Source organism: Astatotilapia calliptera, chromosome 6, assembly GCF_900246225.1.
Source record: "Astatotilapia calliptera chromosome 6, fAstCal1.2, whole genome shotgun sequence".
Lineage (NCBI taxonomy): Eukaryota > Metazoa > Chordata > Actinopteri > Cichliformes > Cichlidae > Astatotilapia > Astatotilapia calliptera.
Window position 1 is genome coordinate 25,718,041 of NC_039307.1, and position 19,270 is coordinate 25,737,310.

A 19,270-nucleotide genomic window follows, 5' to 3' on the forward strand; every position below is an offset into this window, starting at 1 on the left:
TATTTGTCACATGGATAGTTATACAAGTATAACACACAGTGAAATGTAGCCTGACATGCTCCTCGACATGTGCAAAAATGGGGGGGGGGTAGAGGAAGATAGATAGATGGATATATAGACACACACTGGGTGAATGTGCAGTAGTAGCAGCAAGCAGGTGAATTCTGTACATTAATATTAATAGACATCTGACTATTTTACAGGATAGACAATATAAACATATTTAAAATTAAAGGAATTTGGAATGTACATTGTGCCTGGGTTTAGAGTGTCTGGAAGAGTCCTGACTCAGTCAATTATAGATGATGTGAGAGGGCGGGTGTGTGTTTAGGGCCCAGATGGCTTGGGGGATAGAAGCTCCTCTTGAGTCTCTCTGTCCTTGCCCGGAAGATGCGGAACCTTCTACCAGAATGCAGAAGTTGGAACAGTTTGTTGCCAGGATGGGACGGGTCCTTCAGTATCTGCGCTGCTCTAGTCCGGCATCTCCTGGTGTAGGTGTCCTGAAGCGGGGGGAGAGCAACCTGCAGCAGCGTTCTGCTGTACGGATCACTCTCTGGAGAGCTTTTTGGTCCTTCACACAGCTGTTCCCAAACCACGATGTCATGTTCTGTGTGAGGATGCTCTACACAGCGCCTGTATAGAAAATCCTGAGGATCTTTGGAGAGACCCTGAACTTCCTCAGTTGTCGTAGGTGATACAGGCGCTGCCTAGCCTTTTTGGTCTGGACCTGAATGTGGGCAGCCCATGTCAGGTCTGAGGAGATGTGGACACCAAGATACTTGAAGGACTGCACCCTCTCCACTGGAGCTCCATTGATGATAATGGGCTTGTAGTCTCTGTGCTGACCCCTTCTGAAGTCCACCACCAGCTCCTTGGTCTTGCCGACGTTCAGCTGGAGGTGGTTGTCCTGGCACCATGATGCCAGATTCTTCACTTCATCCTGTACTTCACACAAGTACACCGTGCGCCTGTACTTGTGTAGGGACATAAATTGTTGCACCCAGTCAGATCAGATTCTGGGGACAAACGGCAATTCCCCTCATTAATTAGGTTTTTAATGAGTAGACTTGGTTTAAGGTAAGAGTCAAGTGGGAAATGAATGCAAGTCACTGTAATGCCCTCTGAAGTGATGGAAGAGCTCCTCCTGTGTTTGTATGTATATTTGGAAGTAGACCTTCAATTAGAAACGCACAATTACAAGAGCATGTCAAAGCCAACTGCACCAGTGTTAAGCATAATTGCATTTTCAAGTAAATTGCATGGAAATGCATAAAATACCCCCCCCCCCCCACCACACACAAACACACTTTTTTTTTTTTTTTTTTTTTTTAAAGACATGTTGTGATGGCACTGTAACAACCTTCAAAGGTCTTCTGGAAGTTGGTGAGTGGATGGTTTGAGTGTAGCAGTTTCATTTGACTTTGTGATGTGGGTGGCATGGTTGCAGTGTGGTTAGTGCTGCCGCCTCCCACAAGGCTGCATGTTTCCCGTAGGCTGCTCAGACGAGCATGTCAGGTGGAATAATCCCAGTGTTTTACTAGCCTGACTGTCTCAGGCCTGCAGTGTACTCAGAATAAAAGTGAGTCTCTTCCTCATGTGATTGACATACAGCATACATACAACACTGTTTACAAAACTGAATTTAAAGCACCACAACATACAGGCCATAAATGGCATTGTATAAATTATTATTGCTATATTTGAGCCAAACAGGAAAACTTGTTTTACTGTAGACCTCAAAAAACAGCAGGGATAAAATAATAGTTGTTTGTTTATTATAAGATATATTTTTATAGATTATTTTCTCTGTAATTGTTGTTTTGTTTCTCACTGGTCTCCAGCTCCTGTTACTGTGCTACATGTTTCCAAGTATTCAACACATCTTAGTTGTTTTGAGGCTTTTTGAACCAGCTTCTCCAGTCCCCCTTTAATTGATTCTTTTTACCAGTAAAATGATAACAAATTGCTGTTTGTGATCAAATCAATTTAAAAAGGGACTTTTTTTTAATGAGTTGTCATTACTTTCACGTATGGTCCACTATTCAAGCTCCAGCAGCACAGTGAAGCATTCTAATGAGGTTCATACTGAATTCAGCTATCTTTCTAAAACCCAGAGTTCTTTCCAGAGTACAATAAGTACAATCTTTGCACAACTTTAATAATGGTGAAAGCCCCATATTCACCATCCTTTGTCAAGTGTTTCCACTATCTCTTCTCTGCACATGTCCAAAACATCTCAGCCTTGCTTCCCAAAATTTCCTCCCAAGATCCATAGCTACCAGTTAGGTGATCCCTGTTTAATAAGGGAGTTGTTTAAAATTAAATGAATAAATGATTGGACAATCTAAATAAAGCCAAGCTGAAAATAAGTTTAGTACTTTTTGCTGTAAGGGAAAAAATGGTGGTGTTGCTCACACCCTGAAGCAGACTGCTCCAAAGCCTGGGCCACAGTAGTTAAAGACTCGATCCATGCCAGAAATACTGACTAATTTAAAGTGGCACAGGACGCGGAACACATGCATGTATTATCAAGTTTGATGTTTTTTTTTAGTTTTTTTTTTTTTTTTTTTTTTTAGAGGGAATTAACCCTGGAGCTTCTTCCCGCAGGCGATACGGTCTCTCAATCACACCACCACACAGTACTGACCCACACATATGGTTCTTACACACACACTGGACTTTCTGGACTTTGTTTTTGCACAACACTGGTCACTATATTCTTCATTTCCAGTTAATACTTGTACAGCTGCTGTTATTGTGTATATATTTATTTAGATTTAGATTTCTTCATACATTCTTATATAGTTCTATATTGTGTATTGTGTATTTTGTTGTACAGTTATTTTATTTTCAACTTTAATTTATATATTTTATCTTATTCTTCCCAGTTAAATTTACCCTTCATTCTAATTTGTGTTGTACAGTTATTTCATTTTTAACCTTAATTTATATTTTATTCCTTCCTAGTTAAATTTACCCTTTTTAATTTTTCATATTTATTTCCTATCTTATTCATAGCCTTTCCTTTTTTGTTTTATTTAGGCCACGAGCAGTTGTCCAAGCATTTCACTACATATCGTACTGTGTATGACTGTGTACGTGACAAATAAAATTTGAATTTGATTTGATTTGATTTGATAAGATGTGAAGGTTAACATCTGCTGCCACCTGCTGGCTAAAATGGCCAACTGCCATATTTAAATGTTCATTTAACTACTTTCGTCTGTTATTAAAAAACACACACACAAAGAAAAAAAGTAACGAATCGCACATTTAAACTTCTGTGGCAGATTTTAGATGTATTTGGGAAACGTTTTACTTTCCAAATAAACCGACGGAAATACTGCGGTGGGCGGTGTCAGACGTCAACGGAAACGGAAGTGAATGAATGAAACGATGGCGATAGGTAACCTGTAACGTCTCCGTGCAACTGGGACGAGGTCAGAGTGAGTTTAGTTTTCACACTTTGTGGCTATTTTGTCCAAACTACGTCTTTAACAACTGCCTTCAACGAGTACATTACGTGCTGACGTTAGAAAGAATACACATTAGCCTGACGGTGACTATTATAACTGCTGTGACGGTGACGTTTGTAAGCACCTCAGCTGGAAGTACCGCTGGATAAATTAACTGTAAGCCTGTACGCCCTCCCAGACCGCCCTACCTTTGACACACAATGAGACAGTTTAGCCTCGCTCTCCTCCGCCACATCTCCTCATCCACTGCCCCCGCACTCACCGAGACGTGCCGCCTTCACAGTTGGCACTGCTTCACTGCTTCACGTCCTCAGTACCGGAGCATCGTCCCGCCTCACAGCTGCCAGCACACACGGACTGAAAGCACAGCAGCCAGCCAGCACATACAGGACCTGAGTGGGCCTGAGCAGAGACTGCTGAATAAACTTTATGACGGGCTGATCGGAGGACAGCGGGCGTCTTTGGCAGAGTGCATCACTTTGGTGGAGACCCAGCATCCCAGAAAGAAAGAGCTGGCCCAGGTGCTGCTGCAGAGGGTCCTGGCTTACAGGAGGGAGCAGGAGAGCCGCAATGGAGGGAAGCCAGTGGCCTTCAGAGTAGGTGTGTAGGCTTAAGTCTGTGGCGGTTGTCTGAACTCAGTTTTTCTTGTCTCTAAGTGTCTTTGAACCTAAAATGTATTAAAATAAGTACATTTAAACTAAGGCTACTGCCATTGTATCCGCATTATAACCTACAGATCACAGTGGAGCTATAAGACACGAAACCTTCATATGAAGACTATTTTACAACTGCTGTTGTAAAATAGTTTCTCATAAAATAGTTTCTCATTTCACACTTTTTTTTACGATAAAAAACAAAGTCACAGCCAGTAAATATGTCCTAATGCTGAAATCCCCACCACAAGGATAGTGGTGCAATTTCCGGGGGGATGAATTCTCTGAAATTTTCAGGCTTTGCAAAGATTGCAGTGGGCTTATTTGGACCCTTTTGTGTTTTAGTTCGGCCCCCAGGGCCTTATGTTTAACACACCTTGTAGTATAAACACGTCACCTCTGCCATGAATCCTTCATCAGACGGTTTCTGCAGCAGTGGCTCCGATGTTCTATGTGGTGCAAAGAAACAGTCACATAAATTTGCATTCAGATTTCTTCAGACTTGACCCCAAAGTGAAGTGTGTTTAACAAAAAAAAAAAAAAAAAGAGTTTAACATTTTTACATTTAAACTCTGCGTTATTAAAGCTTTAAAAGCAGAAAGTAGAAACAATATTGTGTAGTTACTTTAGCACATAAATTTTAATTAGGTTAGTAGAAATCAGCTCTTGGGGCTGTTTGGTGCCATCCATTACAGTTTAACCTCCCTCCCACAAGAATCATGACTACCATTTTTATGCAGATGATCCACAGTTGTACTTGTAACTTTCCTCTAATGATCTAACCTCTGCTTACAAACTAATGAGCTGCATTAATGACCTTAACTGGTGGATGTCTTAAAACCTTTTAGAACTGAGCAGAGACGAGACAGAAATACTCGTCCAAAAAAAGTCAGAGACAAAAAAACCTGTTCATATTTATCATTCATTTCTCGTCACACAGTGAACAAGTCAGGCATCATTTTGGACAGTGATCTCACTTTTGATAACCAGATCAATAAGGTTACCTGTCACTTAAAAGTATATCTAAGGTTAGAAATTACAATTTCAGACTGACTCCGTGCATTCATATCACAAAGGTTAGATTATTTTAACACTCAAATCATCAATGGGCCGTCTTCAGCTTATCCAAAACACAGCAGCCAGAATCCTTACAGGTACATGGAAATTTGACCACATTATCCCAGTATTGAAGACCACTTCATTGGCTCTCATTACCATATAAAATCACTTCTGTATGTTCACAAAGTTCTCAATGGTTTGGCCTTCCAGTACATATCTGACAACCAAGTCAGACCTCTTAGGTCATCAGGTTCTTTTAACTGGTTCCACAATCAGATCCAAGTAACCTGAAGGGTTCAGTTACTGTGCTCTGCGTCTTTGGAACAAGCTGCCTGCTCACTTGAGATCAATTACATCTGTGCGTACATTCAATAACCGACTGATGTAATGGAATGTGCTACGTAAATAAGTGTCATCGTCACTGTTTGTTGCAAACTGATGAGATCTCTTTGATTTCTCAGGTCTGTCTGGACCCCCCGGAGCAGGAAAGTCCTCCTTCATCGAGGTGGTGGGGAAGATGCTGACAGGACGTGGACATAAAGTTGCAGTGCTGGCTGTCGACCCATCCTCCTGCACCACTGGGGGTAACCGCTGACACGTTCATCATCTGCTTTTACTGTGATACAGATGAACTATTATTATTTTGAGCTTTACAGCGCACAGGGAAATTTTATGTAATGTTTAAAGATGCTGGATTTAGGTTCAGGGAATATTGTGCTGTTTATGTTTGGCTGTATTAAAGTGCTTTTCCTGATTTGTGTAGAAACATACGATGACGGAGATAAATGTTCATATCGGTCAAAGTTTCAAATAACGAGGTATGTTGACTGTTCCTTTCTGCTCTTGGTGTAAAGTCACTGAGCAGGGATCTCTTTAACACGACCATTTCAGGTGCAGAGCCCCGCAGCAGAAAGTTGTCTACCACAGGTGGTGGCCTTAAAGAGAGAGAAGTTAAAACTGCTTGCTTTAAACCATTTATTTTCCATAAATGAATCAGGCTATTTTTATTTGAGAGAATATAAAATATAGAGCAGGAAACAAGCAGAATAGGTCCCCTTTGAATAGGCTGAAATCACTGAGTAATTACAAGCAGCACTGCACAGTAAAACTGCTGCCAAGTGACTCGTCCCTCTTGCTGCAGGGTCTCTGATGGGCGATAAGACTCGTATGACTGAGCTCTCAAGAGACATGAACGCCTTCATCAGGCCATCGCCGACCTCGGGAACACTCGGAGGTGTCACCAGAACAACCAACGAGGCCATTGTTCTCTGCGAGGGAGCAGGTTATGACATCGTCCTTGTGGAGACTGTAGGTAAGATGCTGTGACGCGAACCCTCGGAGTAAGCGTGTTAAAGCCATAATCTCAGCAAGTATTTGTTCTTCTGCTTGTACTAAGTTTTTTTTTTTTTAATGCAAACATAATTTGTTCAATGTGATGTCTGATAGCAGCGCCAGTCATCAGGCACCTGCTCTGCATCTCCAGGCTAAAATTTATTCACTGTGAGCGCTCTGAAGTTTGTGAAAGCTCATGATTATTCATCAGCTTTCATGATTTTTGAATGACTGAGCAAGTCCTCACCAGAACCAGCTTTCTTTTAAATTCTTTAGATTTTCAGACAACGCAAACGCAGGCAAATATTTAGTGTGACTGTTGGATGTATCGTTTGAAAAGCGTGAGGCTGTATAGGACTGTAGATTTAGTTTCAGATGAGAGGATACTGTGTCGTATCAAACTTTGTCGTGTTATCAGTCAGCAGTGATCGTTAAACTAGTCCTCTGTTTTGTCATCTTTCTTCTTTTTTTGTTTTTCCTCCAGGAGTCGGCCAGTCAGAGTTCGCAGTGGCAGACATGGTTGACATGTTTGTGTTGCTGATTCCACCAGCAGGGGGCGATGAACTCCAGGTCAGTGAAAACAAGCGTGCTTCAGCTCATCTGTGGAGCTGGAACAAAGTAATCGACCAGTAAAATTTAGTCATTGTTAATTTCGTGCTAATGTGTAGGGGAATAAAACCAGTTTTTGATTGAGCTGCTGTCATTTATCAGCCGCTGATTATCTGATATCAACGATCTTTAAATTCATCAGAATTATAAAACCTAAACTAAATTACCTGATGAATATATTTATGAAGCACTGTTTATAAGCAAAAGCAGATTGTGTGTCCACGTTTTTTTTGTAAAGATAAACATGCTCACAATAAGTATATGCTCGCCACTTAATTAATTAGGAAAATTATTCACTTCATTAGCCTTCCTCATGATGATTAATGCTACAGTGATTATGGTGGGACAGTAGGTAGCTGAAGTGGCATTTGTTTTAATTATAATAACTATTGGTAATGTGGAAACACTCGGACATGAACACATGAGGAAAGCAGCACGCTTGAAAATTCATTCCAGTAAATTAGTGCTTAATAATCAACCTGTGTTACTCAGAGTCAAAATGTACAGTTAGCTCATGGTCTACACATACCACCGTATATTTTTATATGGGATTATTTGAGCTAATCATAGAAAACCTAACTATATCAGAGGTGTTGTAATGTGCAAAAGTCTCATTTCTTTAAGTGGTCATGAGCAATATTTCTCCAGGCTTTCTGAAGGACTTTCAAAGTTTTCCTTTGCTTTTTCAGTCCAGTTCTCATACCTGGGGTTAGGGTTAAGGGTCGGCCATTTACTTTAGCACAGTTCTGTACAGAAAGAAAATATTTATACAATTCGATTCCATCTATCTTTGGATATCGACTGCAAAAATCAGCCATGTTGAATGGAAAGAAAGTCTTAAGACTTTTAAAGTCTCAGGCTTGAAAACACTTGACCGCAGCTCCGTGCAGGAGCCTTGAGGAGCATCAGGCAGCGTTTTCATCGTTTAATCATCCTCTCTAATGACAAAATCTCTGTTCAGGGCATCAAGAGGGGCATAATCGAAAGGGCCGAGTTGGTCGTGGTGACAAAGTCAGACGGAGACCTGGTGGTGCCGGCCAGGAGGATCCAGGCTGAATACACCAGCGCACTCAAACTGCTCAGGAGACAGTCCAAATCCTGGAACCCTAAGGTGTGTGTGTGTAGTGATGTAATGATGCAAGGAGTCGGTAACAAGGATTTGGTGGTGTTTGGTGTTTGCTCTGCTGGGCAGCTACAGCACATGGACCCAACAAGATATCCCACAGAGAGGTCAGCTGACCCAGGAGGAGGAGGAGTAGTGTGGGGGTGGGTCATCATAACATGACGGCACTAGTGCTGCAGTGTCCCACCTCACCCGCTCGCCTGGCTAGCCCTGTCCCTTTGTTTTCCCAGCCCAGTGCTGCATCTGCCCACCGGGCAAGCAGCCAGGAAGCACCCCCACCTACCAGTCCTTATTACCCCCCACCCCCCGCTCCCAATGCACTGGATACTCGGCTGCTGCGTCATGCATTTCACTGATTAGAAAAGTGCTCGTTCTCATAAAATCTGATAGGCTTCTCTTACAGCTCCTCTCTCTTTATGCTTCACGCTCGGCTTTGTTGTGCATATTCGTGTCTGTTTCCCGACTGTATGGCAGAGATTTAGTCTCTTGCTCTGCTTTGCGTGGCACTATGATGTGACATAAATACTATTTTGACTTGATGATTAAACTCTTGGTGGCATGTGAGGCGACTTTTATGGTTCTCTTCACAATCACTTAATCCTTTGGTCTATGTTATGTAGGAAATTGCAAAAGGTAAATGGTCCCAGAGTTGAGAAGCACGACGGGTCGTCTTTAAATTTAATCTTTGTTGTCCATCCAACAACCCAAAACCCCCAAAGACTGATTACACTGATGTCAGAAAAAAAAAGGCAGATTTTGGACAGTGAAACTAGAAAAAGGTTTTAGACATGTTGCTTAAAAAACCATTACATTCATATACACAGTGCATGCACATCATGAATTAACTGTGATTAATCACATTTTTGGAAACCTGTGCTTAGTTTTACTAGTCACACCCAGTGCTGGTTATTGCCAGACTGGCTGCATCAAGAAATCACTTAAACCGACTCTGTCTGATAAAGTGAAGCCGGCTAAAAGATCTCAAAGAGCAACACAATCTAAAGAAACTAAAAACAGCTGAGAGATAAATTCGTTGATATCTATTAGTCTGGAAAGAGTTACAAAGCTGTTTATAAGGCTTCAGGACTTATAACCACAGTGAGAGCCATTATTCACAAATGGAGAAAACTTGGAACAGTGGTGAACCTTTCCAGGAGTGACCGGCCTACCAAAATTACTCCAAGAGCTCATCGAGGACTCAGCCAGGAGGTCACAGAACAACATTCGGAGAACCGCAGGCCTCACATGTCTCAGTTCATGTCAGAGTTCATGATTCAACATGAGTCTGGGCAAAAAAGGCAACCATGAGAGAGTTCAAGGTGAAAACCACTGCTGACGCAAAAAGAACACAACGTCTCACATCACTGCATTGTCGAAGTCTCAAATCCAAGTGAGATTCCTTGGCGTGACCTTAAAAAGGCTCAAAAACCCTGCAATGTGTCTGAATTAAAACAACACTGCAAATAAGAGTGAGACGAAATTCCTCCACAGCGATGTGAAAGACTCATCGCCAGTTATTACAAACACTTGATTGCAGCTCTTACTTACCAAGCCAGGATCAACCAGTTATCAGGTTTAGGGGGCAAATAGTTGATCACATAGGGCCGCACAGGTTTGGACTTTTTTCCCATCTAATAAACAAAATCATCGCTTAAAAACTGCATATTGTATTTACTCAGGTTATCCTCGTCTAATAATAAAATGTGTTTTATGATCTAAATAATGCAGGTTTGACAAATATACAAAAAAAATTAGAAATCAGGAACACTATGATTTTATGTCTCTGCTCTTTCGTGTTTCTGATTTTATTTTGGTGCTTTTAGAGTTAAATGTTGTTTCAGATGAGTTTTTTGTAACTTCACAGCACTTCTAATATTGGGTTTGTAAGATTAGATAAATTAATCTTGATTTCAGTTTGAGCTTCAAGGCTACTTTATTGTAAATCCAGGAGACGGACAGACCGACGTCTTTGAATGGCATTTCCAAGACATGTTGTGTTAACACAAATCTATTTTAGATGTCATGAAAGCCGTAGGGTCATTGAAGCTTTCTTTGTTCCCTGGTGTTTTAGAAATGCAATACAAAATTCCTCAAGTGCCTCTTTAAGAGCTGTTACATCCAGATTACAAGAAGCTTGTTTTCCCTCTCAGCTTTTAGTGGCTTCTTGATGATTTCTTACGGAGGAACAGTGAGAGCGGCTTTAAAGCTTTCAATGTTGCGGCCAGCGGAAACAAAACCAATGTGACGGCGGAGAGACGAATATTAGAAAGATTTGTGTAACACCTGAAAACCTGGAGAACTACAAGCATTTGTGTAACTAGATACCAGCAGAGGTAAGGCGGTCTGTGAATGTATTAAGTAGTTTTAAAAAGATCATTTATATGAGAGAATATGCTGTAAGTACAGTAAGTCACATGATCTTTCTTCTTCTCACCTTAACGTTGTAACTGGAACGTGTGTAAGTGGATTTTGATCACAGCTGCCATTTATATTCTGAGCTGTGTAAGTGACTCAAATTTGATTGTCAGCTGGTGTTTAATAGAAGACGGCAAAGAAAGGATCTGCACATCTGAATGGAGCTTTGTGTCTACCTGTAAACCTGGAGCCCGCTTTCAACAAACTCAATGTTACTCTGAATTTCATCATGCGCTCTCGGATCTGCATTAAGCTTTGAGGAGAGACGTGCAGTCGAAGTACTAAACACATAAGTGACATTTATCCCCGGATTGCCTGCGTGAACAAGGTGTTAAGGACAGACGAATGCTTGATATTTGCGTAGTGACTTGACAGCTTCTTGTAGGCTGGAGGTGCACTGAAAGGAAAAAACCTTAAATGCAGAACTCCCAGACTCTGATGCATTTACCGCATCCAAAATGTTCTCTTAATGATCGCGGGGGGGAAGCTTAAAGCCCGTCTTCGGTTAAACCTTTATTTTTAATAATAACCTCTACATTTATTGTGTATTGTAGGAAGCTCAGGTTGGCTTTTCCCAAGAAGACTTCCTGTTCAGCAGTCTGTACTGGTGAACCGGTAACCTGCTCAGGATTTAATCATCACTGGCATTTGAAAAACATCAATGTAAATGTGCCACGGTTGGCTCAGCAGTGCATGTTGCACTTGTAGTTAAAAAATAAAACATTAAAGCTGAAGTCGACAGGAAAAAATGAGACATTTTAAAACATAAAAACACACATCGGTATATCAAAGTGAACGTATAAAGTTAAAAGCACATATCTGTTGGTCGCATGGGGTCGAGCTCTGGTTTGTTTTCCCACCCCGGCGTGGTTTGTTTGGGTGGTCCCCCATCCAAGCTCAGTCAGACCCAACAGGTGTATGCAAAAGACCTTCCTGTAGCCAGTTGTGCAGGTATGCACGCATGCAGAGAAGACAAAGTGCAGCAACTGTCGATAAAACTAATGGAAATCCTGCAACGGGCTGACTGTTTTCATGTGAACTATCTAATAATTTTCATTTCATTTCATTTTGACTTTATTTTGACTTCAGTTTAGTTGCAGTTAGTTTTCAGAGAAGTATTTCTTACTACACTTTGAAAATGTTTAGTTTTTGTTTAGTTTTTATTAGTTTCAGTCTTTTATTATTTTAAGGAAAGTGTTTGTCAAAAAAAAAAAAATACAGAACGAGAGAAACAAAACTTTTCAAAAGCGGTTGTCTCACAGTCTTGTAGACGCCCTGAGTTTCAGTAAACACATTCATCAATGCCTCGGCATTTTCACCAAGCTAACAGATGCTGAAGCTAAAGACAGTTCCTCTGTTTTTATTTTAGTTCACAAAATTGTTTCAGTTCATTTCTTGGGGCGATCGTGGCTCAAGAGTTGGCAGTTCGTCTTGTAATCGGAAGGTTGCCGGTTCGATCCCCGGCTCTGACGGTCTCGGTCGTTGTGTCCTTGGGCAAGACACTTCACCCGTTGCCTACTGGTGGTAGGCCTACAGCCTCGCCTCTGTCAGGGCGGCTGTGGCTACAATGTAGCTTGCCATCACCAGTGTGTGAATGTGTGGATGACTGAATGTAGTGTAAAGCGCTATAAAAGTACAGGCCATTTACCATTTTAAAGGCCATTTCATTTTTTTCCCAAACAGCCCACATCTTACCAGCATCCAGATCTGTTGATTTGTCTTAAAAATTAAAAAACAAAATCCTCCACTGTTCAGCTGTCATGAAGAGAGGAAACCGCCATAGAAGTCTAAAGTATATGGAGCTGTAAATGTGCTTTTTGATACTGTTTAACATTAGATTCAATGGGGATTGTTTCGGTTTTGGGGTCAGCCTCAAGTGGCCATTAGTGGAACTGCGGCTTTTCTTAAACATACTCTTCCAGAGATCTGAACTTACCTCTGGCAGCTGCCGTCATTTTCGTGCTACTGACATGACCTTGAAATGAAAATGATGATTTGCTTTAAAGACTTCATGACCTACAGGAGGCATAAAAATCCATTAACAATATAAAACTTTCTCTGTTCTGTATATTTTGCTGTGACTGTGAAACGCTCATTTTGAACAGCTGAATCATGAATCTTCCCACCCCTCACCTTCTCCACCCGCAGGTGGTGCGGGCTTCCTCGCAAACCTTCGAGGGCATCCCAGAGGTCTGGGCCAAGATGGAGGCATACCGGGAGGCCGCGCTGGCCAGCGGTGAGCTGCAGGGCAGGCGGACGGCCCAGCAGAAGGTGTGGATGTGGAGTCTGATCCAGGAGAGCGTCCTGTGCCATTTCCAAAATCACCCCGGTGTCAGAGAAGCTCTACCCCACCTCGAGGAGAGGGTCACCAAAGGAGCCATCTCTCCAGGACTGGCTGCTGACCTGCTTCTCAGAGCCTTTTCTTCATCCTCTTCATCACAGTAATCACTGGGACTGCACTGTCAGATAAGGAACGGATCACTCACTGAAAAGGAGAGCGAGAAAATGACCTTGGCTCTGCGGTTTGCACAAAAAGACTCGATCTCTGCTCTTTTAACACACGATTTAAAAATTTAAATACGTGAGAGTCACCCCCCGTCTACAGAGGCTTCGCTTTCTGATTGCTTTCATCCAAGTCACAAGAGCATTTCTCGTCAGCGGCTCAGAGACGCACTCGCGTTTGGCAAAAATGAGATGCGTTGAGAGTCCGAGATGTGAAACGCGGAAGCGACCGTCTCTTTTGGACACTACGGACAAGTTTTAACGAGATCAGTGAAGGAGGATTCAAAGGTCGTGTGGTTGCAGTTGAAGAATAGTTTGAGCGGTATCTTTCACTATCATGAACGGCGTGTTACAGTAAAGCTGTGACTCGTTCCTCACGATCAGTAATATCAGTAATAACAGCCTATTTGCGAGCCACAAAGCGTCAATGAAAGGATCGGGCTTGGGTAGAATCGATTTAGTTAGAGCCCCGTGTTTCTGCTGCTGAACTACTGAAGATGTTGCTCTAATAACAGGTTTTCCTCAGGAAAGCATCGAGGCTTTGCATCAGTGTTTTTTTCTTTTTTTGTTTGTTTTTTAATCCACTGTTTGGTTTCTATTAAAGAACAATTTGAATCTTAAGTGGACAAGTGAATTACATTAAATCTGCCGGCGCAGTTGGCCGAGCTCTTCTACCGCTGCGTGTTTGCTCACGATATGAAAAAGGGCCGAGTGATTAATGTTACCTCTACGAATATTAGCCCTGAGATTTGTCAGAGATTTAATGACATTTCTTTTCGGCTCTCCGGAGCCAGAAATGTCAGCGCAGGGCTTCGTCTGAATGACTCAGCTGTACGGTTGCTTCGAATTCAGGCAAAACACACTTTAATATTTCCAGAATTAAGTTCATACTGCGCTGCGCTCCCGGACACCACCGGAGGACTGAACACAAAGAGAAGTCACGCACTCATAACGCCGGTGCAGCTACTTTATTACTTTATTATTTAAAGAGGCTGCTGCAGCTGCTTTATTCAGGGACCCCGCAGCAGACGCCGGTGTCAGCGGCATATTCTTATACAGTCTAATCTATACACAGGGTATTTCCCACCCATTATGTACTCGTAGGCTGCACCTGTTATTTTTAGTGTCTGTTAATCCGTCAGCTATTTTTTTTTTAATATATAAACGTATGTAAACGTACACATCATAATTTCCAGACTCCAAACTGACATCTGAAGACTGAGGGAAAGCCTGGCTGTGGCCTCCAGTTTTAGTCCAGGAGTCCTGTAGGGTTGTAAGTGTTCTTTAAACCAGAAGAAAATGCGAGGTCACATAAAGTTCAAATCCAGTTTGTTGATTCGATTTTCTGAATTCGCACACTGGAGTATTGTCTTCAACCCACCGGGCGAGCAGGTGGCGTGGACGTCCAAGTGTGTGAATGCGATGACTCGATTTTCAAATTGATGCCATAGGTGCATCTACTAAAAATCTCAGATGTGTTCAAATCCCGGTGACCTCGATCTAAAGGTCAAGGTCAGAGGTCAAGTTTTCTGAAAGTCTAAAGAATCCCTTTTGTAACATTCTTGTCCCAGGTTGCCCGTGTCTCCTTATCCTCTCTTTCTTCTTCTCTTCCTCTCCATCGCTACCCACCGGTTGTGGCAGATGGCCGCCTGTCCCTGAGCCTGCTTCTGTCAGATGTTTCCTCGCTCACGGGGAGTCGTGTGATTGTTGCGGTTTTTTCTCTAATACTGTAGAATCGTTAACTTACAGTGTAAAACCCCCTGAGCTCACTGAAAATGCCAATAAATGCTAAAACAAAAATATATCGATGAGATGGAAAAGGCTGTTTGGTTTCTGTAACATCATAGTCCAACAGTCGAAGCTGTCAGCACAATGATGTTGAAGAACTCCCTTGTGTTTGTCCCGTTGGTCTAATTATGAGATTGTGTACACGTGGCATTAAATTTGTGTAAACTTGCTGGTACTTCTGACACACAGTAAGTCACTTAAACTGGTATTGAGAGCTTATTACCTTTTGCATTGTGGGCTGGTTCTTATATAGCACTTTTCTACTTGAGCACTAAAAGCAGTTTTTACAACACAAGCATTTTTTAGTACATCCAAGTCCTTTCTATATAACATTCACACTCCGATGAACGCACCGGGATCATCATCTTGGCACGCAGACCTGGAGCAGCCAGGAGTTGAACCCCCGACCTTTCAATTAGTAGATGTCCTGCTCGACCTCCTGAACCACAGCCACTCTAAGCTCACAGCACCTGGTATTCCCAGGCGGTGCATCCGAGTACTAACCGGGCCCGACCCTTGCTCAGTGTCCGAGATCAGGTGTGCTCAAGGAGGTAGGATTGTAATCCTGCTGGAACAAGGTCCTGGGTTCAGATCCAACAGTTTTTCAGTGTGGAGTTTGGATGTTCCTCTCCGTGCCTGAGGGAGGTCTTTCCAGGTAATCAGGCTTCTTTTCCCAAAAAGACAAGCATACGGAAGCTTGTTTCTGCCACTGGGCAGATAAAACAAGTCATCTATTAGTCAAAATTTCAACTCACCCAGAAGTTTGACTCATTAAGTCAACATTTTGCAATAATAACTTGAAATTTTCACTCATCTCTACCTTTTCAAATAATTTTCTTTTTGTGGGAGAAACAAGACCCTGAATTGAATAAGTGATAAAAAAAAAAAAGTGGTTAATTTGTTTAAACTTGTAGTTATTTCTTACTTACAGGATCAATAGAGGAGAAACGCTACAGGTGACTACAGAGAGAAAACTGTTTAGATCACCATGAAAATTTCCGGTCTGTCTAATGCTCTGTATTGCAAGTTTTATGAAAGTGTATTTTTGATGAGGCATTGTCACCCCTGTTATTGGCATAGTTTTGCAGATCATAAATCGAATTGGACGATGACTAAAGCCAAGGTCATTAGAGTCTTTATAAAATCTGTTTTTATCATTTGATAAACCAGAAAAATATGAATAAATGTTCATAAATCAGTGTCTGAATGCTGTATAAATAAAATCCATCTGTTTAAAAAATAAAGCAGCTTTAGAAATATAAACGAAGTTTCATGTAAGAGCTGAGTTGGAGATTTCTTGCTTGGAATAAACACAATTACTCCGAATGTGGCCTTTCAAGCTTGTTGTAATGTCACGTCACTGAAAAACTAATATTTATGGTTTTCAAATAAAACGTATCACCATGGATATCATATGCAAATGAGATGTTCTCATTAAATATGCACACATTTGCATAAATGAGAAAAAGTACAATAAGCTCCTGAATTTGTATTTTAGATATTGTCTTTCTGCTAGTGTGGAAGAATCACTGTTATGTAACCAAAATGGCACATCTGACTTATGCCTGAAATATCTCACCTTTAAAAGCCGGCAGATGTAGTTTGAAGCAGTCACAAGATCAAGAAGGCGTGATTCATTTCCTCCAGGTCACTAAGAACTGGATTTGCTTTTATACACTATGTAAATAATCTTTATCGTACCATCAGTGTTCTGTAAATGTAAGTTTGTGCTTTCTTCAGCCACTAGAGGTCTCCCAAATCCCACTCAGCTGTGGGTTCATTATCCTAATGACTGAACCCTCAGTGCCAACCGCCCTCCCTTTCTTAGCGCCCCCGCCTCCTGCCCTCCATCCATTCTTCATCGAGGTTGCCTAGGGTGCCGGGTCACTCAGAGGTGAGGACATCAACAGCTGCCACTCTCCTCGAGGTCGAGCTCGAGGTACTGTAGACCCAGCTCTCTGTACACAACCATCCTCTGCTTTTTTTCCCCCCCTCTCTCTCAATCCTCACTGAAAAGCAGAAAGGAGCCAAGCTTGGTACAGTACAGAGCAGGAGGGCTGAGTGTGTGATTGTACAGCTTTCTCAACCTCCTCAAAGGAAAAAAACAGGGTGAATTCAGTGCTAATCTGTGCTTGTACTTTCTAGTCTGCTTTGGAAATACTGCGAAAGCCCCCACCAACCGCTGGACGGGCTCCCAGGTCGCTGCTCGTTTGCTCCCGCCTGCGTGTGAGAGGAAGAATGCCCCTTGAATGCAGATGGATTCATTAGGTCTGAGTAACACCCATCTCCTCCATCATGCTGACACAAACACATACACACTGTAACTGCTCTGGCTTTGCAAAAGGGAACAGTGAGTTCTGCAGCTCTGGACTCCCTCCACGCGCACACACACACACACACATCCATGCATATACACACAGTTGTCTCCAGTGTAAACAACACCATGCGGTTTCACTAAGGAAGATTAACTCAAATGCTGCCGGATCATGTTCAGCCATCTTAGCCCAAACACAGGGCCCGTCCACATGTGTTTAGCATTTTGCCGGATCTCTTGAATGTAAGCAGAGGACAGAGACAGGCTCTTTGATGAGGTTTTCTTTTACTGGTTGTTTTTTTCATGTTTAATAGAGGAGGGGGGGGGGCTTACATTCACAGCGTTTCATTGTGTCAGCAGTCTGAAGTCAAAATGCCTTCCTTGGTTAAAGAGCAAACTAAGAACTGTTGTGATTGTTGCCTAAAAACTCAGCTTAACCCCCTCCAAGAAAAAACCTCAGAGCCCGAATGCTGAAAAATGAGGCTACAACACATGTCAGTAAACAGAGCGGGTGTACTGTAGTGCAGAGAGGCACACATGTTTCTCCTCTTGTAGGATGCATCAGCGTAGTAGTTTGTTTTCTGCTCAGATCAGAGCGTGAGGGAAGCCTGACAGAGGGAAATGTCAGCCCTGCTACCAGCCACATTTTTGGAGATGTGTGTGTGTGTGTGTGTCTATGTGTAGTGTGACAGCCGGTCATGGGCTGCTGATCCACAAAGCCTCAGCCATCTCTTCTATGTTTGCTCTCCTCCTCACACACGAGCACATAACATCACACTCGCCCACCTTCCTCCTCCTCCCCCTCTCCATTCTCTCTTGTTTTATTTTTTTGTTTTCTTTTCTTCCCCTTCTTACACACACGAACATCCGTCCGGCTCACCGCTTACACATCTTGTACATACATACGAGCCATCCATCCATCCCCTGTCGCACACACTCGAGCTGACTGCCTCGTTGCCAACCCGGCCGCTCTGACTCGCCTGGCTGCACTGCTGTCCCTCTGTAGTGACAGATGAGTGTGTGTGAGAGAGAGAAAGAGAAGCATTTCCTCCGGGCTTGGGACTCGACTTTTGAGACAGCCACAAAAACGATGCGAGGAGCCCCCTCGCTTCCCCCGCTTTGCTTGCAGATGTAGCACCCCACTCATTATGCTGCTCCGGTGGGTCACTGTGCAGCCTCTTCATAAGAAGACCCTCATGGCGACACGTCTTATTATATCAGCTGCTGAGATGGATGTTAATGCTGGGCTGCGCTGGGCGTGCTCTCCAGCCTGTGGAGTGATGAGACGTGGTGGTTTGGTATTCAAAGTGCATCTCATTGCATGGGCTAATTCTATTTAACCTGGTGAAGTCTGCCGGCTGGCACGGTCAGAATGCCCCAGGGAGAGACCACTGTGTACCTCTGCTTTATTACGCACCTGAGGAGGCTCGCTCTCCCACACGCTCCTCTGTTTGCTATGTGTAATTTACTGGGCAGCCTGTGGGCTAAGGCCTTCATCTGCAGGAAGGCGCGAATAGAGCCTTGGCGCCAGTAATTGGACTTTAGAACTGATTGGGGAACTTGATTGACCCCCGGTAATGGATTTGAGTGAATAATTATTTGTAGTTATGGTTGGAAGATGATATCAGGGAGAGAGAGACCAATCCCACCAGTGTGACTCACCCCTGCCGCCAGAGCAGAACGCTGCCAGCACTCAATTAATGAAATCCAGCTGCTCAGGCTCCCCATGTGTAGTGGCTGATCAAAAAACCCACACAGGGGTCTGGTCAGAAAAAAGGGTTATCTTCATCCAACCTTTCCCTTTTGCACAACTGGCAGCCTGTGGCCCATCACAATAGTGATTATAAAATCTTCCCCACTCCAGGTACAAGACATTAAGGTTGATAATGTCTCCATTATTTTTTAACTGCCTGTGGCAGTGCTCAGCACAGCCTACGGCAGCCATGTTAATGAGACCTCTCAAGATGGCAGGCAGCGCCTCCTCAGGACACAAAATGCA

The 19,270-nt window shown here is 42.8% G+C and overlaps 1 protein-coding gene across 1 annotated transcript; it reads left to right on the forward strand.

Annotated features, from left to right (window-relative positions):
• The first annotated feature begins 3,365 nt into the window (after positions 1-3,365).
• On the forward strand, positions 3,366-14,971 carry mmaa (metabolism of cobalamin associated A). The gene is made up of 6 exons (XM_026171341.1): positions 3,366-4,076; positions 5,650-5,772; positions 6,330-6,500; positions 7,005-7,090; positions 8,091-8,240; positions 12,816-14,971. The coding sequence occupies exons 1-6, from the start codon at positions 3,677-3,679 to the stop codon at positions 13,110-13,112; spliced, it is 1,227 nt and encodes a 408-aa protein (XP_026027126.1). The 5' UTR covers positions 3,366-3,676; the 3' UTR covers positions 13,113-14,971.
• Positions 14,972-19,270: the final 4,299 nt, after the last annotated feature.